Source organism: Rhincodon typus, chromosome 24, assembly GCF_021869965.1.
Source record: "Rhincodon typus isolate 14 chromosome 24, sRhiTyp1.1, whole genome shotgun sequence".
NCBI classification, from domain to species: domain Eukaryota; kingdom Metazoa; phylum Chordata; class Chondrichthyes; order Orectolobiformes; family Rhincodontidae; genus Rhincodon; species Rhincodon typus.
Genome location: NC_063355.1, coordinates 5501308 through 5524622, shown reverse-complemented (window position 1 = coordinate 5524622; position 23315 = coordinate 5501308). Strand labels below are relative to the sequence as shown.

At 40.9% G+C, this 23315-nt stretch overlaps 1 protein-coding gene across 1 annotated transcript in view; it reads left to right on the top strand.

Annotated features, from left to right (window-relative positions):
- Positions 1-5335: 5335 nt before the first annotated feature.
- The window catches only part of rsph14 (radial spoke head 14 homolog), a 665166-nt gene continuing 647186 nt past the window's right edge, over positions 5336-23315 (top strand). The window contains exons 1-2 of the mRNA XM_048611488.1: positions 5336-5610; positions 19062-19164. Coding sequence (XP_048467445.1) covers positions 5412-5610; positions 19062-19164 — 302 coding nt within the window. The 5' untranslated portion in view covers positions 5336-5411. The remainder of the gene's footprint in view (positions 5611-19061; positions 19165-23315) is intronic.

Below are 23315 nucleotides of genomic sequence, written 5' to 3'. Positions count from 1 at the left end.
TGGCTGTGTGGATTTCCCACAGGTGCCCCATTTTCCTCCACAGACCAGAGATGTGCAAGTTAGGTGGATTGGCCATGCTAAATTGCTTCATGGCCTCATCCAGGGATGTGCAGACTAAGTGAGTTAGCCATGGTAAATGCCAGGTTATGGGGATAGTATGGGGGCTGGGTCTGGGTGGGATGCTCTTCGGACGGTTGGTGCAGACTCAATGGGCTGAATAGCCTCTTTCTGCACTGTAAAAAGAAATTCTATGATCTTCCTGTGTGCCAGATATGACTCCAACAAATGGAGAGTTTTCTCCCTAATTCCCATGATTCTAATTTTGCTAGGGCTCCTTGATGCTATTCTCGGTCGAATTTGGCCTTGATGTCAAAGGTTGTCACTTGCATCTCACTTCTGAAATTCACTTCTTTTGACCATGTTGAACCAATGCTGTACTGAGGTCAGGAGCTGAGTGGCCATGATGGAACTCAAACTGGGCATCACTGAGCAGGTTATTGCTGAGCAGGTGCTACTTGATAGTACTCTTGATGACACCTTTCATCACTTTACTGATGATCTAGAGTGGACTGTTGCTGCGGTAATTGGCCAGGTTGGATTTGTTCTGCTTTTTATGTACAGGACATGCCTGGGCAATTTTTCACATTGTCTCACAGATGCCATTTTATAAATCTACTAGAAGAGTTTGGTTAGGAGTGCGGCAAGTTCTGGAGCACAAGTTTTCAGTACTATTGCCAGAATGCTGTCACGTCACAAAGCATTTGCAGAATCCAATGCCTCCGACTGTTTCTTGATATCACGTGGAGTGAATTGAATTGGCTGAGAACTGGCATCTGTGGCACTGGGGACCACTGGAAGAGGCTGAGATGGATCGTCCACCTGGCATTTTTGGCTGAACGTTGCTGTAAATACTTCAGCCTAACATTTGCACTGACGTGTTGGTCTCTTCCATCATGGAGCAAGAGAGCATTTGGGGAGCCCTTCTCCTCTAGTGACCACTGCCATTCTCAACTGGATATGGCAGGACTGCAGAGCTGAGATCTGATCTGTTAGTTGTGGAATAGTTTAGCTCTGTCTAATACTTATGCTGTTTGGCCTGCAAGTAGTTCTGTTTGGTAGCTTCTTCAGGTTCAAATCTCAATTTTAGGTATGCCTAGTGCTGTTTCTGGCATACTCTCCTACACTCTCCATTGAATTAGGGTTAAGGACCCTCACCAAAATCTACAGATGCACAATTGAAAGCATATTGTCTGCATAATGGCCTTGTATGGCAGCTGCTCTGCTCAGAAGCTTAAGAAACTACAGAAGGTAGTGTGTACAGCCCAAACCATCATGGAAGCCAACCTTCCATCTATGGACTCGAATTACGAGCTTGCTGCCGCGGAAAGGCTGCCTGCATCATCAAAAACCCATCACATGCCGGTAATGATCTCCTACAATCTCTTCTGTCAGCCACACACACCAGCAGGTTCAGGAAAAGCTTCTTCCCAGATGTTATTAGACTGATGAATGGACTCTCTTGCCTCAAATCGTGCTGATCATGCTAACATTGATCTCGCTTTGCGCACGCTCTGTTTAAATTTTTTTGATCTGCACATCCTTGCTTATTATGATCTGCCTGTATGGCTGATAAACAAAGCATTTCACTGTAGTTTGGTACAAGTGACGATAAATCAATCAATTCGCTGGTAATGCTTGAGATGGGCACATGCTGGGCCACGAGGTTGCAGATTGTATTGGAGTATAATTGTGTTACAACTGATGGCCCACAGCGCCACATGGATGCCAAGTGTTGAGTTGCTAGATCTTTCGCAGTCTGTCCCATTTAGCACAGTGATAGTGCCACGCAACACAATGGAAGGTATCCTCAATGTTAAGACAGGGCTTCGTCTCCACAGGAACTGTGCAGTGGTCACTCTTACCAATACTGTTATGGACAGATGCATCTTAGCCGGCAAATTGGTAGGGATGAGGTGAAGTGTGATTTCCCTCTTGTTGGTTCCCTCACCACCTGTCACAGATCTGCTCTAGCAGTTATGTCCTTTAGGACTCAACCAGCTTGATCGGTAGTGTTGCTGCTGAGCCACTCTTGGTGATGGACATTGAATTCCATCTCACAAAGCACATTTTGTGCCTTTGCCACCCTCAGTGCTTCCACCAAGTATTATTCAACATGGAGGAAGTACTGATTCATCAATTGAGGGAGGACAGTACATAGTAATCAGCAGGAGGTTTATTTGCTTATATTTAACCTGAAGCCATGAGATTTCATGGGGTCCAGAGTCAATGCTGAAGACTCCCAAGGCAAATTCCTCCTGACTGTGCATCAATGTTCCACCACCTCTGCCGGTCTCTCCTCCTGTTGGGACAGGATTTTTCCAGGGATGGCGATCATGTTGTCTGGGACATTGTCTGTTAGGTATGATTCCGTGAGGATGATTATGTTAGGCTGTTGTTTAATTAATCTGTGAAACAGCTCTCCCAATTTTGGCATTGGCTCCCATATAGTCATGAGGACTTTGTAGGGTAAACAGGGCTGTTTCTGCCATTGTTTTTTCTGGTGCCTAGGTCAATATCAGGTGGTCTGTCAGTTTTCATTTCTTTGTTGAGACTTTGTAGTGATTGGTACAACTGAGTGGCTTGCTGGGTCATTTCAGAGGGCAGTTAAGAATCAACCACACTGCTGCGGATCTGGAGTCACATGCAGGCCAGATCAGGTGAGGATGGTATATTTTCCTTCTCTGAAGGACATTATGAACCAAATGGGTTTTTCCAACAATTGACAATGGTTTCTTGGTCATCAGGAGATTCTTAGTTCCCCATTTTGTTTTTTGAATTGAAATTCCACCACCTGCCATGGTGGGATTTCAATCTGGGTGCCCAGAGCATCAATTTCTTGATTAATAGTCACTAGACTATTAATACCACTATAATACCAGTAGGTCATGTTTGTATTGGCTTTTAAAATGGATAATGCCAATACATGGAATGTTGGATGTGTTGTAGGTAGCTAGCTTATCGTGTGTGGACGGCACAATATTGCATCGGTTGACTGACTGCATTGCATGTAAGAAGCGTAAAAGGATGATATTTGCACTAGTTTAAGTGTCAATTTTGGTATGTAGTATATCACTTGGATGGAGGTAAAGGCTTCACTTTTACTGATGGCCTCCATGTGGACTCCATGTACTGACTGGGGTCAGCAGGTTGTAAGGTTGTGGTTACTGTTTGATTTTGTTGACATGCTTGTGTGCATGCATGGAACTTTTGAATCTTTGGCATTGTACCTTGATTGGTTAGTCCTTCTTCGCATGCTGCTGTGGAGCATTGTGCTGTACTTGGGGTTTCTCTGTACAATTAGGCTTTCTGCACACCTTTGTACTCTTATGGAAGAAAGCTCACAAATGCCACAAAATGCTGTACACTATTTTGATGCATAAGACAAGCCACATCTCATGCAAGATTTGGATGTTCTATTGACCCTGTTCATGGCTACAATAGATGTTCCAGAGGCCAACACTTGCAGTTGCTGCTGTCCTGCTACAATCTCTTCAAAAATGTAGCCTTCTCCTACTGGCGTCAATTGTGTAATCTGTGGTTTTGTCCGGAAATCATTTTCTGAAGAATTTGATGGGTATAAAGGCAATAACCAGTTTCTTAAGTCTTTCAGCTAAGTTGTCTTTTGTGAAACTATATTCTGTAGCTTTGTGACAACACTTGCCTATGAATTGGTCAATCATTTCAGTTGGCTGTGGGCAATACATGATCTCAAACCTGTGTATCCTGAAACAGACTTGAATTTTAAATTGATCTTATAAAAATCTGAAAATGCTTTTCAGAATCTCTATGGTCACTGTCAGAAATTCCAGAAGATTTTTATTCTTCTTAACTCTTCGGTACCCAAAGAGAGAAGAGATTTGACAGCTTGACTTTGTCAGTTATCTGCTGATCTAAAGATTTAAAAAAACTTAAGTTCTGACAGAATGAAAATGGATTACCAGTCCATGTTATGTGTTTTCTTTCTGCATATTATGTATTTTATTTTGCATTAAATCTTAATCAAACATTAAAAACTTATTAAACTTACAAACTATTTACAAAGGATCATCATGACCCTAGCTCCAGTTCCACCAGGATAACATTAATACGTTCCTCACCTCCAAACAGCAAAGACCAGCTCTTTAAAATGCTAGTGTAAGAATCTGCAATGCAGTATGGGGCTTTTCTGTGTTTCTGTTAGCTTCTATAATTTTTTTTAATACTGCTGCTTTCAGGTCTTTTCAGCACCTTTTAAACTGCTATTTAACCAAAATTGGATCAGCAGCCTTTTGGATTTGTTTATTTTTAAAGAGAGACAAGGAGTACTCACTATGCTTCAAAGTACAGCAGTGATAACTGGAGACTGGTCAGGAATTAAAGCTACAAACAGGGCAGACTGAGGTCTCTGATGGTGACTTAAGAACTGTGCAGGTGAACAGCTGCAAGAACTCTATAGATAGACATCTAGCCAACACTTACAATTTGAGAGACCATAAGGAGTGAAAGATTCCATTTGGATTGAGAACACATGTCATGGCTTCATGGGAAGTTAGTAGTCAAACTCCACCAGCTGGTCTTTGCTGTTTGGAGGTGAGGAACGTATTAATGTTATCCTGGTGGAACTGGAGCTAGGGTCATGATGATCCTTTGTAAATAGTTTATAAGTTTAATAAGTTTTTAATGTTTGATTAAGATTTAATGCAGAATAAAATAACCAAGTTTTACAACCTTTGTGCAGTCAGAGTGTTTAAATCACGCAGTATTTGATTTTAGGTAAGTATAATCAAACTGTCCAGGGATGTGTCAGAACATCCCTGGAGCAACTAGGACCTGAACGCGAGATAGGGACACTACCAATGCACTACAAAAAACCCTCAGTACTGGATTTTGTGCTATGTTGTTCCAGCTAGTTTCCCAACACCTGCAATTTAAAAGTCCTAACTTGCTGTTTATCTTTTTTTCAAAATTGTCCCTCCCTCCGCCCAATTTGTGTCCTCTTTCAGTCCTACAAAAATCCTCCCTTCCACTGACCATGACCATTACTCATCATTCAGGACTAACCCCTCCTAATACTTCCTTATTTCTGATCACAGTCTTACGACTTTGAGTTGCACTTGGGACTTTTCCTAAGTTAAATTAAGGCTGTCCAAAGCAGATTTTGTTACGGATATTGGAGACCCATTTACCTGTACGGTGCAATGTTGATTACAGGCGCTTTAGGGAGGAGTAGGCCGCGGGCGTTGCTATGGCAACTGAGCCAAGCCGCGAGCCGAACTTTCAAACGTTCACCAGTGAAACATCGGATTGTGAGCTCGACTTATTCTGAGCCCTCGGAGCTTCGCTGCTGCTGTTGTTAAAAAAGGTGTGAGAAAATGGCTCACACGAGAATTTCTGCCAAGTATCCTCCTCACATCGACCCGACCAAGGCGCCCATTGCCTTCGGGGACCGGGCTTTGCCCAAGCTGAAGCGGGAGCTAGCGGATCCCGATCTCCTGGTCCGGCAACGGGCCCTCATGGCTCTGTGTGACTTGCTGCACGACCCCGAGTTAGCTTACTCGGCGGTCGAGGTCGGTAAGTGAAGGCCCTCTTCACTACTTGCACAACACACAATTAAGGGAAGGTGCCAGTCAAGTTTGGAGGAACTGCAGGGCGCCGAGGAAGTTGTTGTATCAACATGGTCCCTTGTCTGCTTCATTTCTTATCTTACTTAACTGCTCAATAAACGTGACTTGTACAAATGCATTTGTATACATTATCTATTATAATAATAGGTATCTATTATAAACCATAAATAATTCAGTTATCCTAGACGTAGATTAACCGAAGAAAGGTTTAGCAGTCAAGGTATGTAGGCACTAATAAAAAGAAACTGATAATTGGAAATTAACTTCTGGTCCTACTCCATTGTGAAGTATAAGACATGTCAAATCAATATGCCTTATTTGCCAGTTTTACAGTTGTTTTCTTTCTAAGACAAAAATTGAGGCCAACTCTCAGACTGCTGCTTCACTTCCTAGACTTACCATTAACACTAACCCCTAAATCCCTCTGGAGGCAATTTTTCTTCAGTGATAAAATACATGATCCAGCGATACCAATCATTTTCATTTCGATTCCATACCTCCAAGCCAAATCCATCAGCATCCCTATTATCATCTCAGGTTGAAATCCCATTTACACATTTTTTCGGAATGTCTGCTGAATGTTTTATTCAACATCCAGTTTATCACCTATGACACGTCCAGCTAATTAGGGTCTCTACTTTTAAGACTGAATTTTCCAAAACTGCTGGTTCAATCCCTCACAAATAACAGTTGCTGTTGAATTTTGGAACTTGAGTATTCTCCTGCATTGAATGACGTTCACTAAGCACTCCTGCCCTTCCATAATTTCCTGTGCCCCATGATTCAGTTTTCCAATCCTTGGTATATCCTATTTTGAAGAATGTTCAGAACCCAAGAGGACACCCAGCAATGCAAACTAAATGCAAACAGAACCCTTCTGGAATCCTCTTGGATGCAGATCAGGAGTGCAGTACCCCGAAAAAAAACTGGCACCAACTACTTTCCAAGTTGATGTTATTAAAATGCACTGTCAAAGAAAACAGGCTGCATAAAATGAAGAAAGATTACAGGGAATATTGCCAGTCACTGATTATATACACAATGAAATTTGGCAAGAAATATATCTATATAACTTTGATCAATTAATTGCTGTTGCATCTCTTTACTTCTTTAGTTTTGAATGACAGATTATTAAGCATGAGAAACTCTGTGGTGGTAGGATGGAAGCACAACATTTAGTAAAAGTTTTAAAGTATAATTTGTAATTGGAAACTACACAAAGAACAGAATTATGCTTTTTTTAAATTCACTCATGGGGTGTGAGTGTTGCTGGCTGAGCCAGCATTTATTACCCAACCTGAGTTGACCTTGAGAAGGTGGGAGTGAGCTCTTTCCTGTGGACATTTGTTCATTGATTACCTTCCATTGAACCTGCAGTATTTAAGACCATAAGATGTATGAGGAACAGAAATTGAACATTCAGCCGATTGAATCTGTTCCACCATTCAATGAGACCACAGCTATAACACTCAACTCTACTTTCCTGCCTTTTCCCCATATCCCTAGACTTCCTTGTTGATTAAAGATCTGTTTCAGCCATCAATATTCTTCATGACCAAGTCTCAACAGCCCTCTGTGGTTAAAGAAATCTATGTATTCACTACTCTCTGAAAGAAGTAATCCTTCTCATCTCAGTCTTGAATGAGTGACCACCCCCCACTTAGTCAGAAATTGTATCTTATGGTTCTAGACTCTCCTACAAGGGAAACAACCTTTGTACAACTATCCTATCAAGTCCTCAAAGGATTTCTCAGGTTTCAATAAGGTCGTCTCTCATTCTCCTAAACACCAATCATAAAACAATCCCTTCATACCCTGGATTAGCCGAGTGAACTTTCTCTGGATTGCCTCCAGTGCCAGTATATCTTTCCTTAGATAAAGGGACCAAAATTGTTCGCAGTACTGTAGTGTGGTCTGATTTGTGCTTGTATAGTTTTAAAATTTTTGAGAAGATTTGTAGCTTGGCTTGTGGATGAGGTTGCAGACTTGCTTGCCCAGCCAGTGTGTTTGATTGCAGACATTTTGTCACCCTGCTAGGTAACATCGTCATTGTGCCCGTGGTGAAGCATCTGTGTTCTGTCCTGCTTGTTATTTAGATGCCCCAGTTTGCTGGAGTGGTTGATATTACTTCCAGTTCCGTTTTGCAGTAATTTGTATATCGGAACCAGTTCAATGTGTTTGTTGATGGAGTTTTTTGTTGGAATGCCAGGTCTCCAGGAATTCCCTGGCATGTCTCATACCCACAACCAATAAAACTAATGTAACATGTAAAATACTATGCAAGGATTGTGAGAACCACTACATAGGCCAAACTGGAAAAAAACTGGCAATAAGGATACACGAACATTAACTAGCCACCAAGAGATATGACCAATTCTCACTGGTCTGAATGCACATGGACAAAGAAGGACGGGAATGTGACTGGGACAACACATCCATAATAGCACAAGCTAAACAGAGACATGCCAGGGAATTCCTGGAGGCCTGGCATTCCAACCGGAACTCCGTCAACAAACACATTGAACTGGGCCCGATATACAAACTACTGAAAAACAGAACCAGAAGTAATACCATCCACTCCAGCAAACTGAGGCATATAAATAACAAGTAGGGTAGAATACCAACGCTTCACCGGAGGCGCACTGACGATGTTACCTAGCAGGGTGACGAAATGTCTGCAATCAAACATACCGGCTCTGCGAGCAAGTCTGTATAGTTTTATTTAGCAAGGCTTCCAAAATTTTATCCTGTAAAGCCTTTGAAATAAAGATCAAGATTCCATTTGCCTTCCGAGTTACTTGCTGAATTTACAAGTTAGCTTTCCATGATTCTTGCACAAGGACCCCCAAAGCTCTCTGTGTTGCAGCTTCCTGCAGTCTTTCTCCCTTTAAGTAATATTCAGCTCCTCTATCCTTCCTGCCAAAGTGCATAACCTCACATTTTCTCACATAATATTCCATCTGTTAAGTTTTTGACCATTCTTGTTAAGGCCATAAGAGCATAAGACATATGAGCAGAAATTAGGCCATTAGGCCCATCAAGTCTGCTCCACTATTCAATCATGGCTGATAAGTTCCTCAACCCCATTCTCCTGCTTTCTCCTCGTAACACTTGATCCCCTTGATAATCGAGAACCTATCTATCTCAGTCTTAAATGTACTCAATGACCTGGCCTCCACAGCCTTCTGTGGCAGTGAATTCCATAGATTCACCACTCTCTGGCTGAAGAAGTTTCTCCTTACCTCCGTTCTAAAAGGTCTTCCCTTTACTCTAAGGCTGTGCCCTCAGTTCCTAGACTCTCCTACCAATGGAAGCATCTTCCCAACATCCACTCTGTCCAGGCCATTCAGTATTTTGAAAGTTTCAATTAGATCCCCCCTCATCCTTCTAAACTCCAATGAGTATAGTCCCAGAGTCCTCAAACGTTCCTCATATGTTAAACTTTCCATTCCTGGGACCATTCTCGTGAACCTCCTCTGAACCCGCTCCAGGACCAGTACATCCTTCCTGAGATATGGGGCCCAAAACTGGACGCAATACTCCAAATGTGGCCTGACCAGCACCTTATAAAGCCTCAGTAGTACATCCCTGCTTTTATATTCAAGTCCTCTCAAAATAAATGCCAACATTGCATTTGTCTTCCTGACTACTGACTCAACCTGCAAGTTTACCTTGAGAGAATCCTGGACTAGAACTCCCAAGTCTCTTTGCACTTCAGACTTGTGAATTTTCTCCCCATTTAGAAAATAGTCCATGCTTTTATTCTTCTTACCAAAGTGCATGACCTCACACTTTCCCGTATTGTACTCCATCTGCCACTTCTTTGTCCACTCTCCTCACCTGTTGAAGTCCTTCTGCAGCCTCGCCACCTCCTCAATACTACCTGAACTATCACTATATCTTTGTAAATTCAATGTCATCCTCACGACTTATCTTCCTACCGATTTTTTGTGTTATCTTCAAACTTGACAATAGAACATTCATCTCCTTGTCCAAGTCATTAATGTATATTGTGAATAATTGTCACCTTAACTGTCACTTTACATTCTGATGCTAAGCTTCAAGTTTAGGCTGCCCAAATTTTACCTGCAGACACCAAGGCAGAAAAAATTTCTCTGTGCTTGCTTCAGCATTTTTATTCTCTATTTCAAACTTAACAAAACTGATATAGTACCAAAAACTGCTAAAATAACTCCGCAGGTGTGGCAGTATCTGTGATGAGAAAGCAGAGTTAAGATTTCAGGTCCAGGGACCCTGAGTTCTGAAGAAGGGTCACTGGACCTGAAATGTTAACTCTGCTTTCTCTCCACAGATGCTGTCAGACCTACTGAGATTTTCCAGCAATTTCTGTTTTTGTTTCTGATTTCCAGCATCCGAAGTTATTTTTTTTTGTTTAAAGCTGATATAGCATTTGTATGAAGTCCCCTCGTTTTCAGAAACTCTTACATTGAAGTGCTATTACTGATTTCCTTATCCAAATATGACTGCTTTCCCAGACATTTGTCTTCTAGAGTTCCTGTTTCTATTGGTAATACTATATCTCCTAATTCTCTGGTTTTCCTTGCTTAAAATAATTGAACTTCTGTGGTGCTGCTCCTGCACCAAAAAGTTAAACATACAGTGTTATATGCATTTTACTGTGTGTAATTTTATATTTGTTATTCCACTGCTCGTTTACCATTATTATGCATACCTTTAGAATGTCTGGGAAGAAAATGTTGAAGACCCCCATTCTGTCTTCCTAACATGATAATATGGTATTTGCTGACCATAAGTGAAATAACTCCAAAGAGACCATCTTCCCGTCACCAAGTCACCCTGCATTTACACCTGCATAGTACTTGACATTGATCTAGCTCTCTGAGTGAACAGAACCTCAGACATATCTGTCAGCGAGGGCTCCCTGATTGGACCAAATTAACAGCCTTCATCAGGTAACTCATATTCAATGACGTCCACCTGGCTAACCTCATTACAATCATTACATCCCTCCCACTCTAGGTCTGAGGACATAAGCCAATTCTTCTTACTGTAGTTCCTCCTGGGGTCAGGTTCCTTCAACACTGCCTCTGATACAGATGACGTATTACGCACAGTAGCTCGCCTCTTGGGCCCAGAGCATCTCGGAAGAAATTCATTCTCCTCTTCATGCAGCAAAGGGATTGAGATGTGAGATCTGCTGTGTCCATCTCAGATTTAGAGTTATCTTCAATGCTTGATGGAGATGGAGAGCCCACGGGTTCTGGAACAGTTGGAAAGGCAGTTGAGGAACCGAGCATGTTTTGCTCCCGAACGTTAAACTTTGCAGCTTTCATATGGTCTTCGTGTTTGTTCAGGACCATCGCAACAACATGAAACTTTAAATGTCCCTGGACCTGATCTTTCATCGACCATGCCTCTTATCCATATAGGGCCATTCCCGTGTATCCACACCAAACTTTGTCCCCTGAAGTAAACTGTCTCTTTTCATTTGATGGAGTCTTGTGTCCAACATTGGTGTTCCTGATGCTATTTCACCCCCCGGCCCCAGTTATGGGAAGATCAGATTTAACCTGAGTGAAGAGTTCTCCCCATTAGCAACTCTGCTAGAGCTATCCCTGTAGTTGTAGAAGGGGTGGTCCGATAATCAAATAGGAACCGGGACAGTATGGTATCTAGTGAAGCTGTAGCCTGTTTCTTTAAGCCTGCTTTCAAAGTTTGGACCGCTCTTGCTGCCAGACCATTGGATGATGGATAGCATGGAGCTGTCATTATGTGACAAATAGTATTCGACTTCAGGAAATACTGAAATTTTCTGCTGGTATACCATGACCCATTATCTGTGAACAATGCTTACAGGAGTCTGTGTATTGTAATAATTGCACACAGTTTTTCTATCATCATCCCTGTGTTTGAACTCTATGCAAGTCCAGCCCTTGATGACCCTGTTGGAGTTCAGCCAGCATCTGGCAGCGACTTTTGCTCAGGACAATCACTCTTGCTCCTATAATAATATGCTGTCCTCTGCTGTGATCTGGTCTCTCCAGGCCCAAAAAGGTTTCAATTCTTGTTGTTCTGGCTGTTTAGTATCCCCCATCACCACCAGCTGTTTCAGTTTGGCCAGGACCGGATATTTCTGTGTGCAAAGTCTGATATTGTCAGCTGTGACTGGAAGTGTGTCCAGAGCATCTAAAACCATTATGGACTTTTCCTGTGGCAGTACCACGGCAGTGTATCTACCAGTGGGAGGTGGCTCAATGCATCTGCATTTGTAACTTGGCCTCCTGGACAGTGTTCCAATTTGTAATTATGTGCACTTAGAATTAGAGCCCACCACTGAATTCAGCCTGAAGCTTTAGGCAGCACTGCGTTGACCTCTTTAAGTAGAACCAGCTGGGGCTTGTGGTCCATTATTACAAATTTCTGTCCGTAAAGGTATTGGTGGAATTTCCTGACTCCAAATTTGATGGCTAAACCTTCCTTCTTTATCTGGGCGTATTTATACTCTACATTAGTCAAAATCCTGGATGCATCTGATATTGGCTGTTTCTCACCATTGGGCCACCTATGAGCTAATACTATCCTGAAGCCATACGGGGAGGCATCGCATGTCACTGTCAGCTCTGGCTCGGGATCATAGTGTGCCACCATCTTAGAGGATGTTTCTTTACTTCCCTGAAAGATATGGCTTGGCTGTGTGACCATTTCCGAGGCCGTGCCTTTTTAAAAAATTGATGCAAAGGTTCCAGGATGGAGGCCAGGTTACGTGTGAACTTTCCACAGTTGTTCACCAACCCAAGGAAAGACCTAAGCTCCCGTACAGACATTGGAGCTGGGACACCTTTGATTGCCTTCACTTTTTCTAACGTATGTAATCGATTTTGTCAACTCCATAGCCCAAGTAGTTAACTTGGGAACACATATGTTTTCCCTTTGAAGTGTACACCTGCCTGGGAGAAATGTCTAAGGACCATGTCCAAGTTCTCCGAATGCTCCTTATTGGTCTTGCCTGTTATTAGCACGTTATCTAGATAAGTGGTGACCTGGGGTAGACCTTGTAAAATGCCCCTCATCCTCATATATTGGTACAAACCTTTATGGGTATTAATGACAGTTTAATTCTGAGAATCCTGATATAACTGCAATTGCAACTACTTATGGCTCCTGTCCAGTTTCATGAAGGACAGCGCCCCACCAGCTTTGAATATGAATCCTCTATGCGAGTGTTCGGGTATTTATCCAGCTGCAAAAGTGGTTTACCGTTTGTTTCAAACCCCACAAAGGTGAACTGACCTGTCGGACTTCACAATTGGTATGACCGGTGCTGCCCATTCTGCAAACTGAACTGGTTTGATGATTACTTCACCTTTCAGGTTTTTTATTTCAGCCTCTACTTTTGCTCATAAGGCAAATGGTACTTGGCAGGCTTTGCAGGATCGAGGAATTGCTTCCAGGTCAACCTGCAAGGTGGCTTTGGTTCCTTTGATAGACCCTAGTCCTTCCTGAAAAACCTCCAGGTATTTAGTTAGGACTTTACTTAGACATTTTCTAATTGAAAAATGTGGAACCAATCTCAGTGAATCTTTCTCAACCAATTTCACCCCGTCAATCTTTGGCCTGAGCCCTTTACTACAATCAGTGGTAACTGAACCAGCTGCTTCTCATAAGAGACTGGAACCGAAGTTTTACCCCTAATCTATAAAGGTTCCCAGATATAGGTTCTCAGTCTAGCTGGGATCTTGCACAAACATAACGGTTGAAGTCCTGAGTGAATTTTGTTAAAGACTAGTGCTGTGATCACTAAAACGGCTGTGCCAGTATCAACCTCCATTAGACCCAGGTGACTATTTAACCAGGCGTTTATAAGGTTTTAGAGTAGATTTGTAGCGCGAGTTGTGGATGTTGTGGTTGGTTGGCTCGCCGAGCTGGTTCATTGTTTTTCCGCAGACGTTTCATTACCCTGCTGGGTAACATCATCAGTGCAGCCTCCGATGAGGCCCCGTTATGTTTTCCTGCCTGTTATTTAAACTCTGGAGTCCATTGAGCTGGATTACTTCACTTCTGGTTTTCCTTCGCAGTGCAGTGTATATGGGGTCGAGCTCTATGTGTTTGTTGATGGCTTTCTTCGTGGAGTACCAGGCTTCTAGGAATTCCTGGGTCTCATCCCATGACCAACCCTCCCTCTCATCCCCACCTCCTTGACCTGACACAACCTGTCCATCTTCTCTCCCACCTATCCGCTTCTCCCACCTCACTGACCAATCCCCACCACTGCCTACCTGCACTCAGCTATTACCATCCTACCTACCTTCCCCAGCCCCACCCCTCCTCTCTCTATTTATTTTGGAATTGACTTCTCCCTCCCCCATTTCTGAAGAAGGGTCCCGACCCAAAACGTCAACTTTCCTGCTCCTCTGATGCTGCCTGGCCCACTGTGCTCCTCCAGCTCCACACTGTGTATTCTCTGACTCCAGGAATTCTTACTATCTCTTGTTTGAGATCCACCTGGCTGACCTCATTACAATCACGGCAATAAGATGCATCTTCTTCTAGAAAGCTGCCTTCTAAAATTGCTGTCCGTCTTATCATCCAGTGGTCACCCCAGTGTACAGATCATTAACGTGTGCTTCGGAATTACACAGTTTTTGTGGACTGCCTGTAAAGTCTCATACAAACCCAATGGGAACAAAAAACCAAAGGTTTCCTTATACGTTAAGAGCAAAACTGGATGAAAGACACTTTGGGTCTCCTGTGACAGAGAAATTTACTTGGGAATGGAATAAGCAAGAAGAACAAATGAAAATTGAAAAGAGCAAGCATATTTTTTTTAGTTATGCTTCAAAATGGCCATAGCTGGAAAACAAAATGAAAAAATATAATAGAATACAAAACAAAAGTGGCTTTCTGTACCTTTCAACATGATTGTAAGAGAAGCAAGAAGAGAGAGAAACTGGTATTATTGGTTTGTGCAGGAGAATACCTTGGTGCTACATATTCGTTAAATTGGCACTGACAAAGCATGTATAGGTTAGGACAGACAATATAGGCTGAATTTGATGCAGATATTTAAACTTCACAGGATAATGATAAATATAAGGCAATAAAAAAATCTTTGGAATGTGATACGGTTGAAATTTTCCTAATGTGATCTTTCACCAAACAGGACAGGGGATATCAATAATGTAAAAAATGTCTGGTCACAAGAAGATGCACTCCCGTTCTGGTTTGGTGTGTTCTGACAGCAAAATTGATTTTAAAAACAAACAGCACCAATTTTGAAATTCCACATGGAATTTTTTGGCCACTGTTATCTGGCTGGAGAAAATGTGCTGGATGTATCCAAGTGGCTTCCTTAAAAGAAAACATCCCTTTTAGTGCATGATCACCGCTAGACACACATATTAAGCCCCATAAAGGAAGGTCGTGAATTTGAAGATGCAGCTAGCTTCGATTTCAGGCAGCCTGAGATCCCACATATCCTGAATGAGCCATGTAAAGCATTCGTATTTAATGAGTTGTGTGATTGGGTCCAAATTGTGATTCAATGTTGACGGGGTGAATAAAGCTGCTCAATATTTTTCATGTGTTCTTAATGAGTTGGAAAGATTCATGGCAATGACTCAATCATGACACAATTGTGCAGTTATTCACAAATTTTGTTTCTAGCAGTATCTTTGACTATAGTGAAAAAGATGTGCCATTTGAAGTAAGTGACATTTCAAATAATAAGTTATAATGAGTGTTTCAGAAGCAATGGAGACATTTTTGGATTCTGTGATAGGTAAGGCTTATTGCTGTATTGTTGTTTTTGGTTCAGAATGGTAAAGATGAATAAAAAATAGCTGTGTGTCGAGAATTTTCTTTCTGAATATTTTCACAATTGTGGTATGCCTTGTGGACCAATATGGTCTGGCAAATATGGCATATTTTTGAAGGATTCTTTTTTTCTTTCATGTAGCCTGCATAGATATGACTTGTGGTATACATTTATCAACGTGATGATATTTTTTATGTTTACATTGTTATCAAGGGTCAATGAGATCTATTAGCAGAAACTGCCAATTCTCTGCCCCGTCTGGCCTGCCATCAATGACTTTGATCCACAGCTGTGTCAATTAAATGTGGCATGCTCCTGTGAGTTGCATGATTAGTTACAATTTATGACATTGCTAGAAAGTGACACCACTAAAATGATTAGTTGATCATTATTTAACAATGCATTTGTTTAAAATCACTGTTATTTAAATGGTGATGGTAATTTTTGATCAATAAAAGTTATTAGAACATATTGATCATCTTATAACCCAATACAGGTTGTATGACTTTTAGCTTCATTGAATATATAAATTTTGAGAAAATCTCTATATTTAGGATGCTTGAAAAGAGTAATCCTTTTAATTCATTTTGCATATTATTTTGTACATTCAGTGTGAAGGTAATTTCCAGTTGCTCTATACTCATTCCTGGGATGACGGCCTTATAGAGTTAAAGAGTCATATAGCACAGGAACAGACCTTTCAGTCCAACTCATCCATGCTGACCAAGTTTGCCAGACTGAAATAATCCCACTTCCCTGCATTTGGCCCATAGCCCTTTCCTATTCATGTACCCGTCCAAATGTCCTTTAAACGTAGTAACTATACTTCCTCTGGCAGTTCATTCCACATAAGAACCACCCTCAGTGTGAAAAGGTTGCCCCTTCAGGTCTCTTTTAAATATTTCTCCTCTCACCTTAACAATGTGCCCCGAGTGCCCCTCACCCTAAGGAAAAGACCTTTGCTATTCACCTTATCTCTACCCCTCATGATTTTATAAATCTCTATAAGGTTGCCCCTCAACCTCCTATGCTCCAGTGAAAAAAGGTCCCAGCCTATCCAGCCTCTCCCTATAACTCAAATCCTTCAGTCCCACAACATCCTTGGAATTTTTTTCTGAATCCTTTCCAATCTAATAATATCCTTCCTAGAGCAGGCCAACCAGAACTGTACACAGTACTCCAAAGTTATCTTTTGAAGAAAGTTTTAAAATGTTTGACCTACATATTTTCAAGTTTAGAATAATGAAAGGTGATCTTATTGAAACATCAAAGATCCTGAGGGCACAGAAGTGGATATCTGTAAGGTGTGTGTGTGTCAGAGGGGTGAGTCACAAGAAGATGCACTCCACTTCTTGCCTTCTGAAGTGTACACCTCCCTGGGAGAAATGTCTGAGGACGATATCCAAATTCTCTCAATGCTCCTTATTGGTCTTGCCTGTTATCAGCACATCGTCGAGATAAATGGCAACCTGGGTTGACCTTGTAAAATGTTCTCCATTGTCGTATATTGGTCCAAACCCTTATGGGTATTAATTATGGTTTAATGCTGAGAATTCTGATAGAACTGCAATTGCAACTACTTATGGCACATATTCAGCTTCATGAAGTGTATGGTGTGTTGGAGGGTTGCTGGAGTAAAGAGGGGACTTCATACAAAGTGTAGAATTCTGTTCCCAGGTTTTCAAAATATTTCACCCTCTTTATTCTTGGAAGTGACATAAGATAGAGTGGTATTTGGAGGATTCAAATTATGCAGATGATGAATAATTAGGAAAAAGAGCTGTCATTTTCAGGATCAATTTCAGCTCATTAAACCACCAGGATTGATTCTTGATGTACATTTAAATTTATGCTGTATTCGATTTATATAACACGGGCATAATATTCCATTTTGTACTTAATTTTCTGCGAATGATTCAAGTTAGGATAAAGAAAACATAATGTAAGTATTCAAGCCACCAGAAAAATCACACAAAAGATCATAACACAACTTATCACACAATGAAGGTATTTTTGTAGTAAGTCTCTAAGGATAAATTTCCATGATAGCTTTGCTGTGAAGCACAGCATGAAGGCAGAGTCTTAGTCAAATTTGACTTGCAGTCAGGTTGGACATTAAGATCTGATTTTTACCAGGTGGTCTTGAAATTCAGATCAGCTGAGCACCTACAAATAAATGGTGTAAAGATTTGGAAATGGAAGATTGACATTTCTCTGGAGAATTCCGTCAACATTTCTCTGAAGTGACGGCCTCTGTTGATGGGAAAAAAAGAGGAATTAAGGACGAAAACATGAGAATTTATCCCAGGAGGAGGCTGTGACCTTTGTATTCTTAATTAAAGGAATAGATTGACCCTACTTCTTCCATTTTATGAAGCAGCAACTGTGCCTAAGCTCTGTGAAGAGAGCTCTTTAAGTAATGTACTAAACTGACTTTCAATCTGCCTCCAGCATTTGGGCATATTTTCACTTCCTTCAACCTCTTTCCTATTGACTCTTGACAAGATGCAGTCGAGAATTTAACCAATTGTTTTCTGTCCTCACTACATTTTGTTAGATTTTCAAGTGCGCAGTTTAGCGATCTATCACAGCTCATCAATCTGGTAATTTTGACCATGTTTATGAGTGTCCTTCATAATGTATTTGGAAAGGTGTGTCATTCATTGGATATTCAATTTGAATGCAACGAACATAATTAAAATTTACCATTAACCATGGGCAGCATAGTGGCTGTGGGTGGTATGGTGGTTCAGTGGTCAGCACTGCTGCCTTACAGCACCAGGGACTTGGGTTTGATTCCACCCTCAGGTGACTGTCTATGTGGAGCTTGCACATTTTCCACATGTCTGGTTTCCTCCCACAGTCCAAAGATGTGCAGGGTTGGTGGATTGGCCATGGGAGGTTGAGGGTAACAGGGATAGGGTAGCAGGATGGGTCTGGGTGGTCTTTTCGGAGGATTGGTGTGGACTTGATGGGCTGAATAGCCTGATTTGACATTTGTAGGTCTTCTATGGTGCAGTATTATTCAAGTTGGCTGAGCCTGACATACAGTGTGTGATCAATATTGGTAGCCATTGGTGCTTGCAAGGTCTACAGTACTTCATTTGCAATGAAGTAGTGGACATACCGTGATTTTTGGGTTTCATATTTATAAATACTTTATTCTACTCCTAGCAATTCTATAAGATTCATTTAAATCTGCTGTCATTAATTTATACAGTATCAGAGGCCTTGTAATTTTACTTTTTCCCAGCTTATCAGAGCCACAATAATTATGACAATTTTATTTTTTCATTCATGTTTTGAAATCATTTGCATTTTATTTAAGCAATGCATGCAACCTATATTCCTGGCCACTGTATATTTTTCAACTAAGGTGTCACATCTGGACCAGCTTATATGAAGGCACAGCCTAAGTACCAGTCAACAAGAAACTATACACGTGGGACTGGTTTAGTTTGGGATTATACTCGGCATGGACTGGTTTGACCTAAAGGTCTGTTTCCATGCTATATGACTGAATAAATATGCTATACTTCATGTTATAGATTGCAATGTAGGAATTCAGCTGAGAAGTTAATGTTGCTTTTTTTTTCCTTCAGGCTGTTTGGAGAACTTAAAACTTCTTTTGAAGGATGAGGATGCTACTGTTCGTCGCAAGACCACAGAAATTTTCTATATTTTGGTTACACATAGTATTGGAAGGTAAGAGAATCTCTTGAAAGGCCTGAAAAACCACAACTGATTGTTCATTAAATAATGCTTTGAAGAGACTTTGTGAAAAAGATTCAGCATGTATAGGATGCGAGAGTCAATGGACAAAAACTACAAATGCCATCACATCCAGAAAAGAACAATAGATGTTTTGTGGGGAACAACTTTTATGGAATTTCAATATTCTGTGCAGAATACAGCAGTTTTTATTAACAGCAGTTAATTATTTGTGAATGAAGCAATAATTGAAGTGTATAGTGCAAATTACAAACAGATATGCTTCCTAATTGTGAATGTTTATTTATAATGTAGATAGTCACTATATAAGTAAAATAAAGATTGGTTTGATGACAAGTATGTTGCATTAATGTGCTGTGCCATGCAAATTTACCACAAGAGTTAACCACAATGCTAATGAAGGTGGCAGATTACTGAGCACTTCAATATACCCTTCAGCCTGGAATTTGACAAAATGTATTTTGTATTCTGTACAAGGAGTGGTTTATGTATTATGTCAACAGTGACAACATGCACAGAATAAATCACGGTGATTCACAGGGGTATTATAAAACAACTATGAAACCAAACCATGCAATAGAGTATGGAAGATGAGAAATCACTCAAACAGGAAAGCTTTAAGAAGAGTCTTAAAGGAGGACAGTGAAGTGGAGAGGTTGATAAATTTTGTAGTGAACATTCCAGTATTTAAGGCCAAAGCAGTTGAAGGCACAACTACCAATGATGGAGCAATTAAAGTTAAGGATATTAAAGAGACTGGAATTAAAGGAGTGCAAATGTCTTGGATGGTCATAGAGAAGATCATGAAGATAAAGAGAAACCAGGTCATGGAAGGACTTTAAAACTAGAATGAAAATTTTAAATTTGAATATGGGAGCCGGTATAAGTTAGCTAGCCCAAGGTGAAATGTGAATGTGATTTATTGAGATTTAGGATGTGGATGGCCTAGTTTTCGGATGACCTCAAATTTACAGAGGTTAATGTGTGGGAGATCACCCAGGAGTACATGGAATAATAAAGTCTAGAAGTTGGACCTGCATGACTGAGGATTTCAGCAACAGGTGAACTGAAATGGAGTAAAGTCCAGTAATGTTGTATAAGTGGAGATAGGTTGTCGTAGTGAGTACACTGATCACTGGTTGAACTCTCATCCAAGAGTTAAATATGATATCAAAGTTGTGAACAGTTTAATTCATCAACAAACAGTTGCCAGGGAGAAGGATGTTTAGTCAGCTAGAGAGCAGAGCCTAGAATATGGATTGAAGGCAATGATTTCAGTTTTCTCAATATTTAACCGGAGGAATATTCTGATCATGCAGTGATGAATATCAGATAAGCAGTTTGACAATTTATAGAAATTGGAGGGGTCAAAAGCAGTAATGGTGAGCTAAAGGTTGGTGTACATCTGGGTAGGATAGCATGTAGACGAGCAACAGAAAGGGGCAAGGATAGATCCTTGGAGGGCACCAAAGATAACTGTGCAGAAGCAGAAAGATCACAAGTGATTCTCTGGCTAAGATTAGATAGATATGAATGGAACCAATTGAGACCAGTTGGACCCAGCTGGATGATGTTGAAAGAACATGGTGTGATCAACTACAGCTGCAGACAGTTTGAGAAGGGAGGACAGAATGTCATGCTGAGAGTGGTGATGATGTTAATGTAGTCTTGGACTACTAATTACTATTCAGGCGGAAGCATGAGAAATTCACCAGAGTCAATCGTCTACCAAGAGCTGAACAATATCATCAGGAAACCTGCCATCATTTATGGCATTTTTCAAACCAGATCACCTATGAAAGAACAATTTCTCATCTGGAATATTTTGATAATTGCAATTTGGTCACAACATAGCTACTTACTTTGATAAATTGAATCTTGTTGATTTATGTATGATGTACTGGTAAAACCATTTTGTGCTGTTTTTGCTGTGGCTTAGTTTTAAAAAAATTCTCAATTTCATCAAATAAACCATGGGGCTGAATTTTATGACCACTGCCTTCGTACCCAGACCCACTCTGTCTCCTACATTACGAGTGGATAGAGGGGTGAAGAGTAAGGACTTAGCCAACAATGACTACTTGATGACCTTATTCCTCCTCCAGTGCGGCAATACATGCAACTGGGGAAAGTAGAAAAATGCAGCCAATATGATAGATTTCATTGCATGGATCAAGACAGAATGGAAAGGCACTGCCTCCTTTTGGAGTGGATCCCTGTGCAGATTGGCAGAGTTGACACCAAAGATGGGTCACCCTGTAAGTGACTCTCTTATTGGCATCTAAAATGTGATTTTAGCCAACATTGTTGAGGTCTTTAATTCCTCCCTAACCAAAATGCCAGGACTCCCCTTCAAGTCCAGTTACCCATGTTCTTCTTTCCTGGGAACTACACTTCATAGAGCAATCTTATTTGTCAGTTAGTTTAACCACAAAGCTTGCATTTATACAGCCCTCCTGCATGACCTCAGTACCAAAAGCACTTTATAGTTAATTAAATACTTTTAAAATATTTACAGTGTAATGTAGGAAATATATATAAATATGGATAGGTTTTCCTTGTATTAGAAAACTATTTGTAAGTTTCAGACCTAGAATGTAACTCATAAGGGTACATAAACATTTCATGCCTTACCATGTCCTATTTGGTGTCTCAGGTTAAAAGTTGAGACAAACACTATACTTAGGACTCAGTTGGACATAAAGATGTCAAATCCCTGGGAGATGGGAGGAAGTATGTGGTGGTGACAGAGAGGGGAATTTTAACTCTCAAGAATAGCTGAGATGGTTGAATTGTTAAAATAATCAATTAGGTCATGACAGCAACCCAACACCAATTTACCCACTTCCAGTTTAATGGAGGCATGATTGGATGCCTAAATGTAACCTGCATGCTAAAATTGGGTGGAGCATATTTGATGTGTAGTTGGCTGTGCAGTTTTCCTTTGGAGATGTTTAATGAGGTGTTTTTAAGTGGAACTTTTCTTTGGTTTAATTTTAGTGTCTTCAGTATCTTTCCAGGGCTTCAGTGGAATAGAGGCGTGATTTAGCTGCTGTTAAAATGCATATTTAAAAGTCTACCTGAATAAAAGCTTGCTTATTACTTATTCTAGTTTAAATTCCAGTCCCTCTCGTGAATGTTTCACAGAGTTCTTCTGTGGACACAGATTTTCCCAAATTTGAAGACTTAACAATGATGTTACATTCAATTGTCTGCACATCTGAAGAAGATTATCATTCACAATAGCTATGGTGTCCTGTGGTGGGATCAACATGTGTATAGGAGGAAGTTGCATGGTGGGGATGTATACAGCAGAGACGTGAAAGTTGCAGGAGACATTACCCATTTCACAGGCTTTATAGTTGGAGACTTAATTTCTCTTGGAAAACTAGTGATTGCACAGACTGAGCCTCTCAAAATCACGAGGGGCATAGATAAGGTGAATAGCCAAGGTCTTTTCTCCAGGGTCAGGGAGTCCAAAACTAGAGGGCATAGGTTTAAGGTGAGAAGGGAAAGATTTAAACAGGATCTGAGGGGTGCATATATGGAATGAGTTGCTAGAGGAAGTGGTAGAGACAGATACAGTTACAACATTCCAAAGATGTTTGGACAAGTACATCGATAAGAAAGGTTTAGAGGGACATGGGCCAAACGTAGGTCAATGGAAGTGGTTCAGTTTGGGAAACCTGGTTGACATGGGCGACTTGGCCCAAAGGGCCTGTTTCCATTCTGTATAAGTCTATGATTCTATGTTAGGTGTTGGCATTCATCTTTAACTGACCTGCTACTTGATAAATCTGGCAAATTACAAAACGGTGAGAAGCTTTGTCTTCAATTTTTTTTAACCTATGGTTCCTTTTTGGATACTGGGGTATCGAGTCTGTTTTCATAGTTTTGGAACTAGGTTGACATTCCAATGCAATACAGAGGGAATGCTCCTGTATTGGAGATGCTGTTAGATGTGTAAATAAACAGAATTCTGGGAGAGAGATAGTAGGAACTGCAGATGCTGGAGAATCCGAGACAACAAGGTGCAGAGCTGGATGAACACAGCAGGCCAAGCAGCATCATAGGAGCAGAAAGGCTGACGTTTCGGGCCTAGACCCTTCTGATGAAGGGTCTAG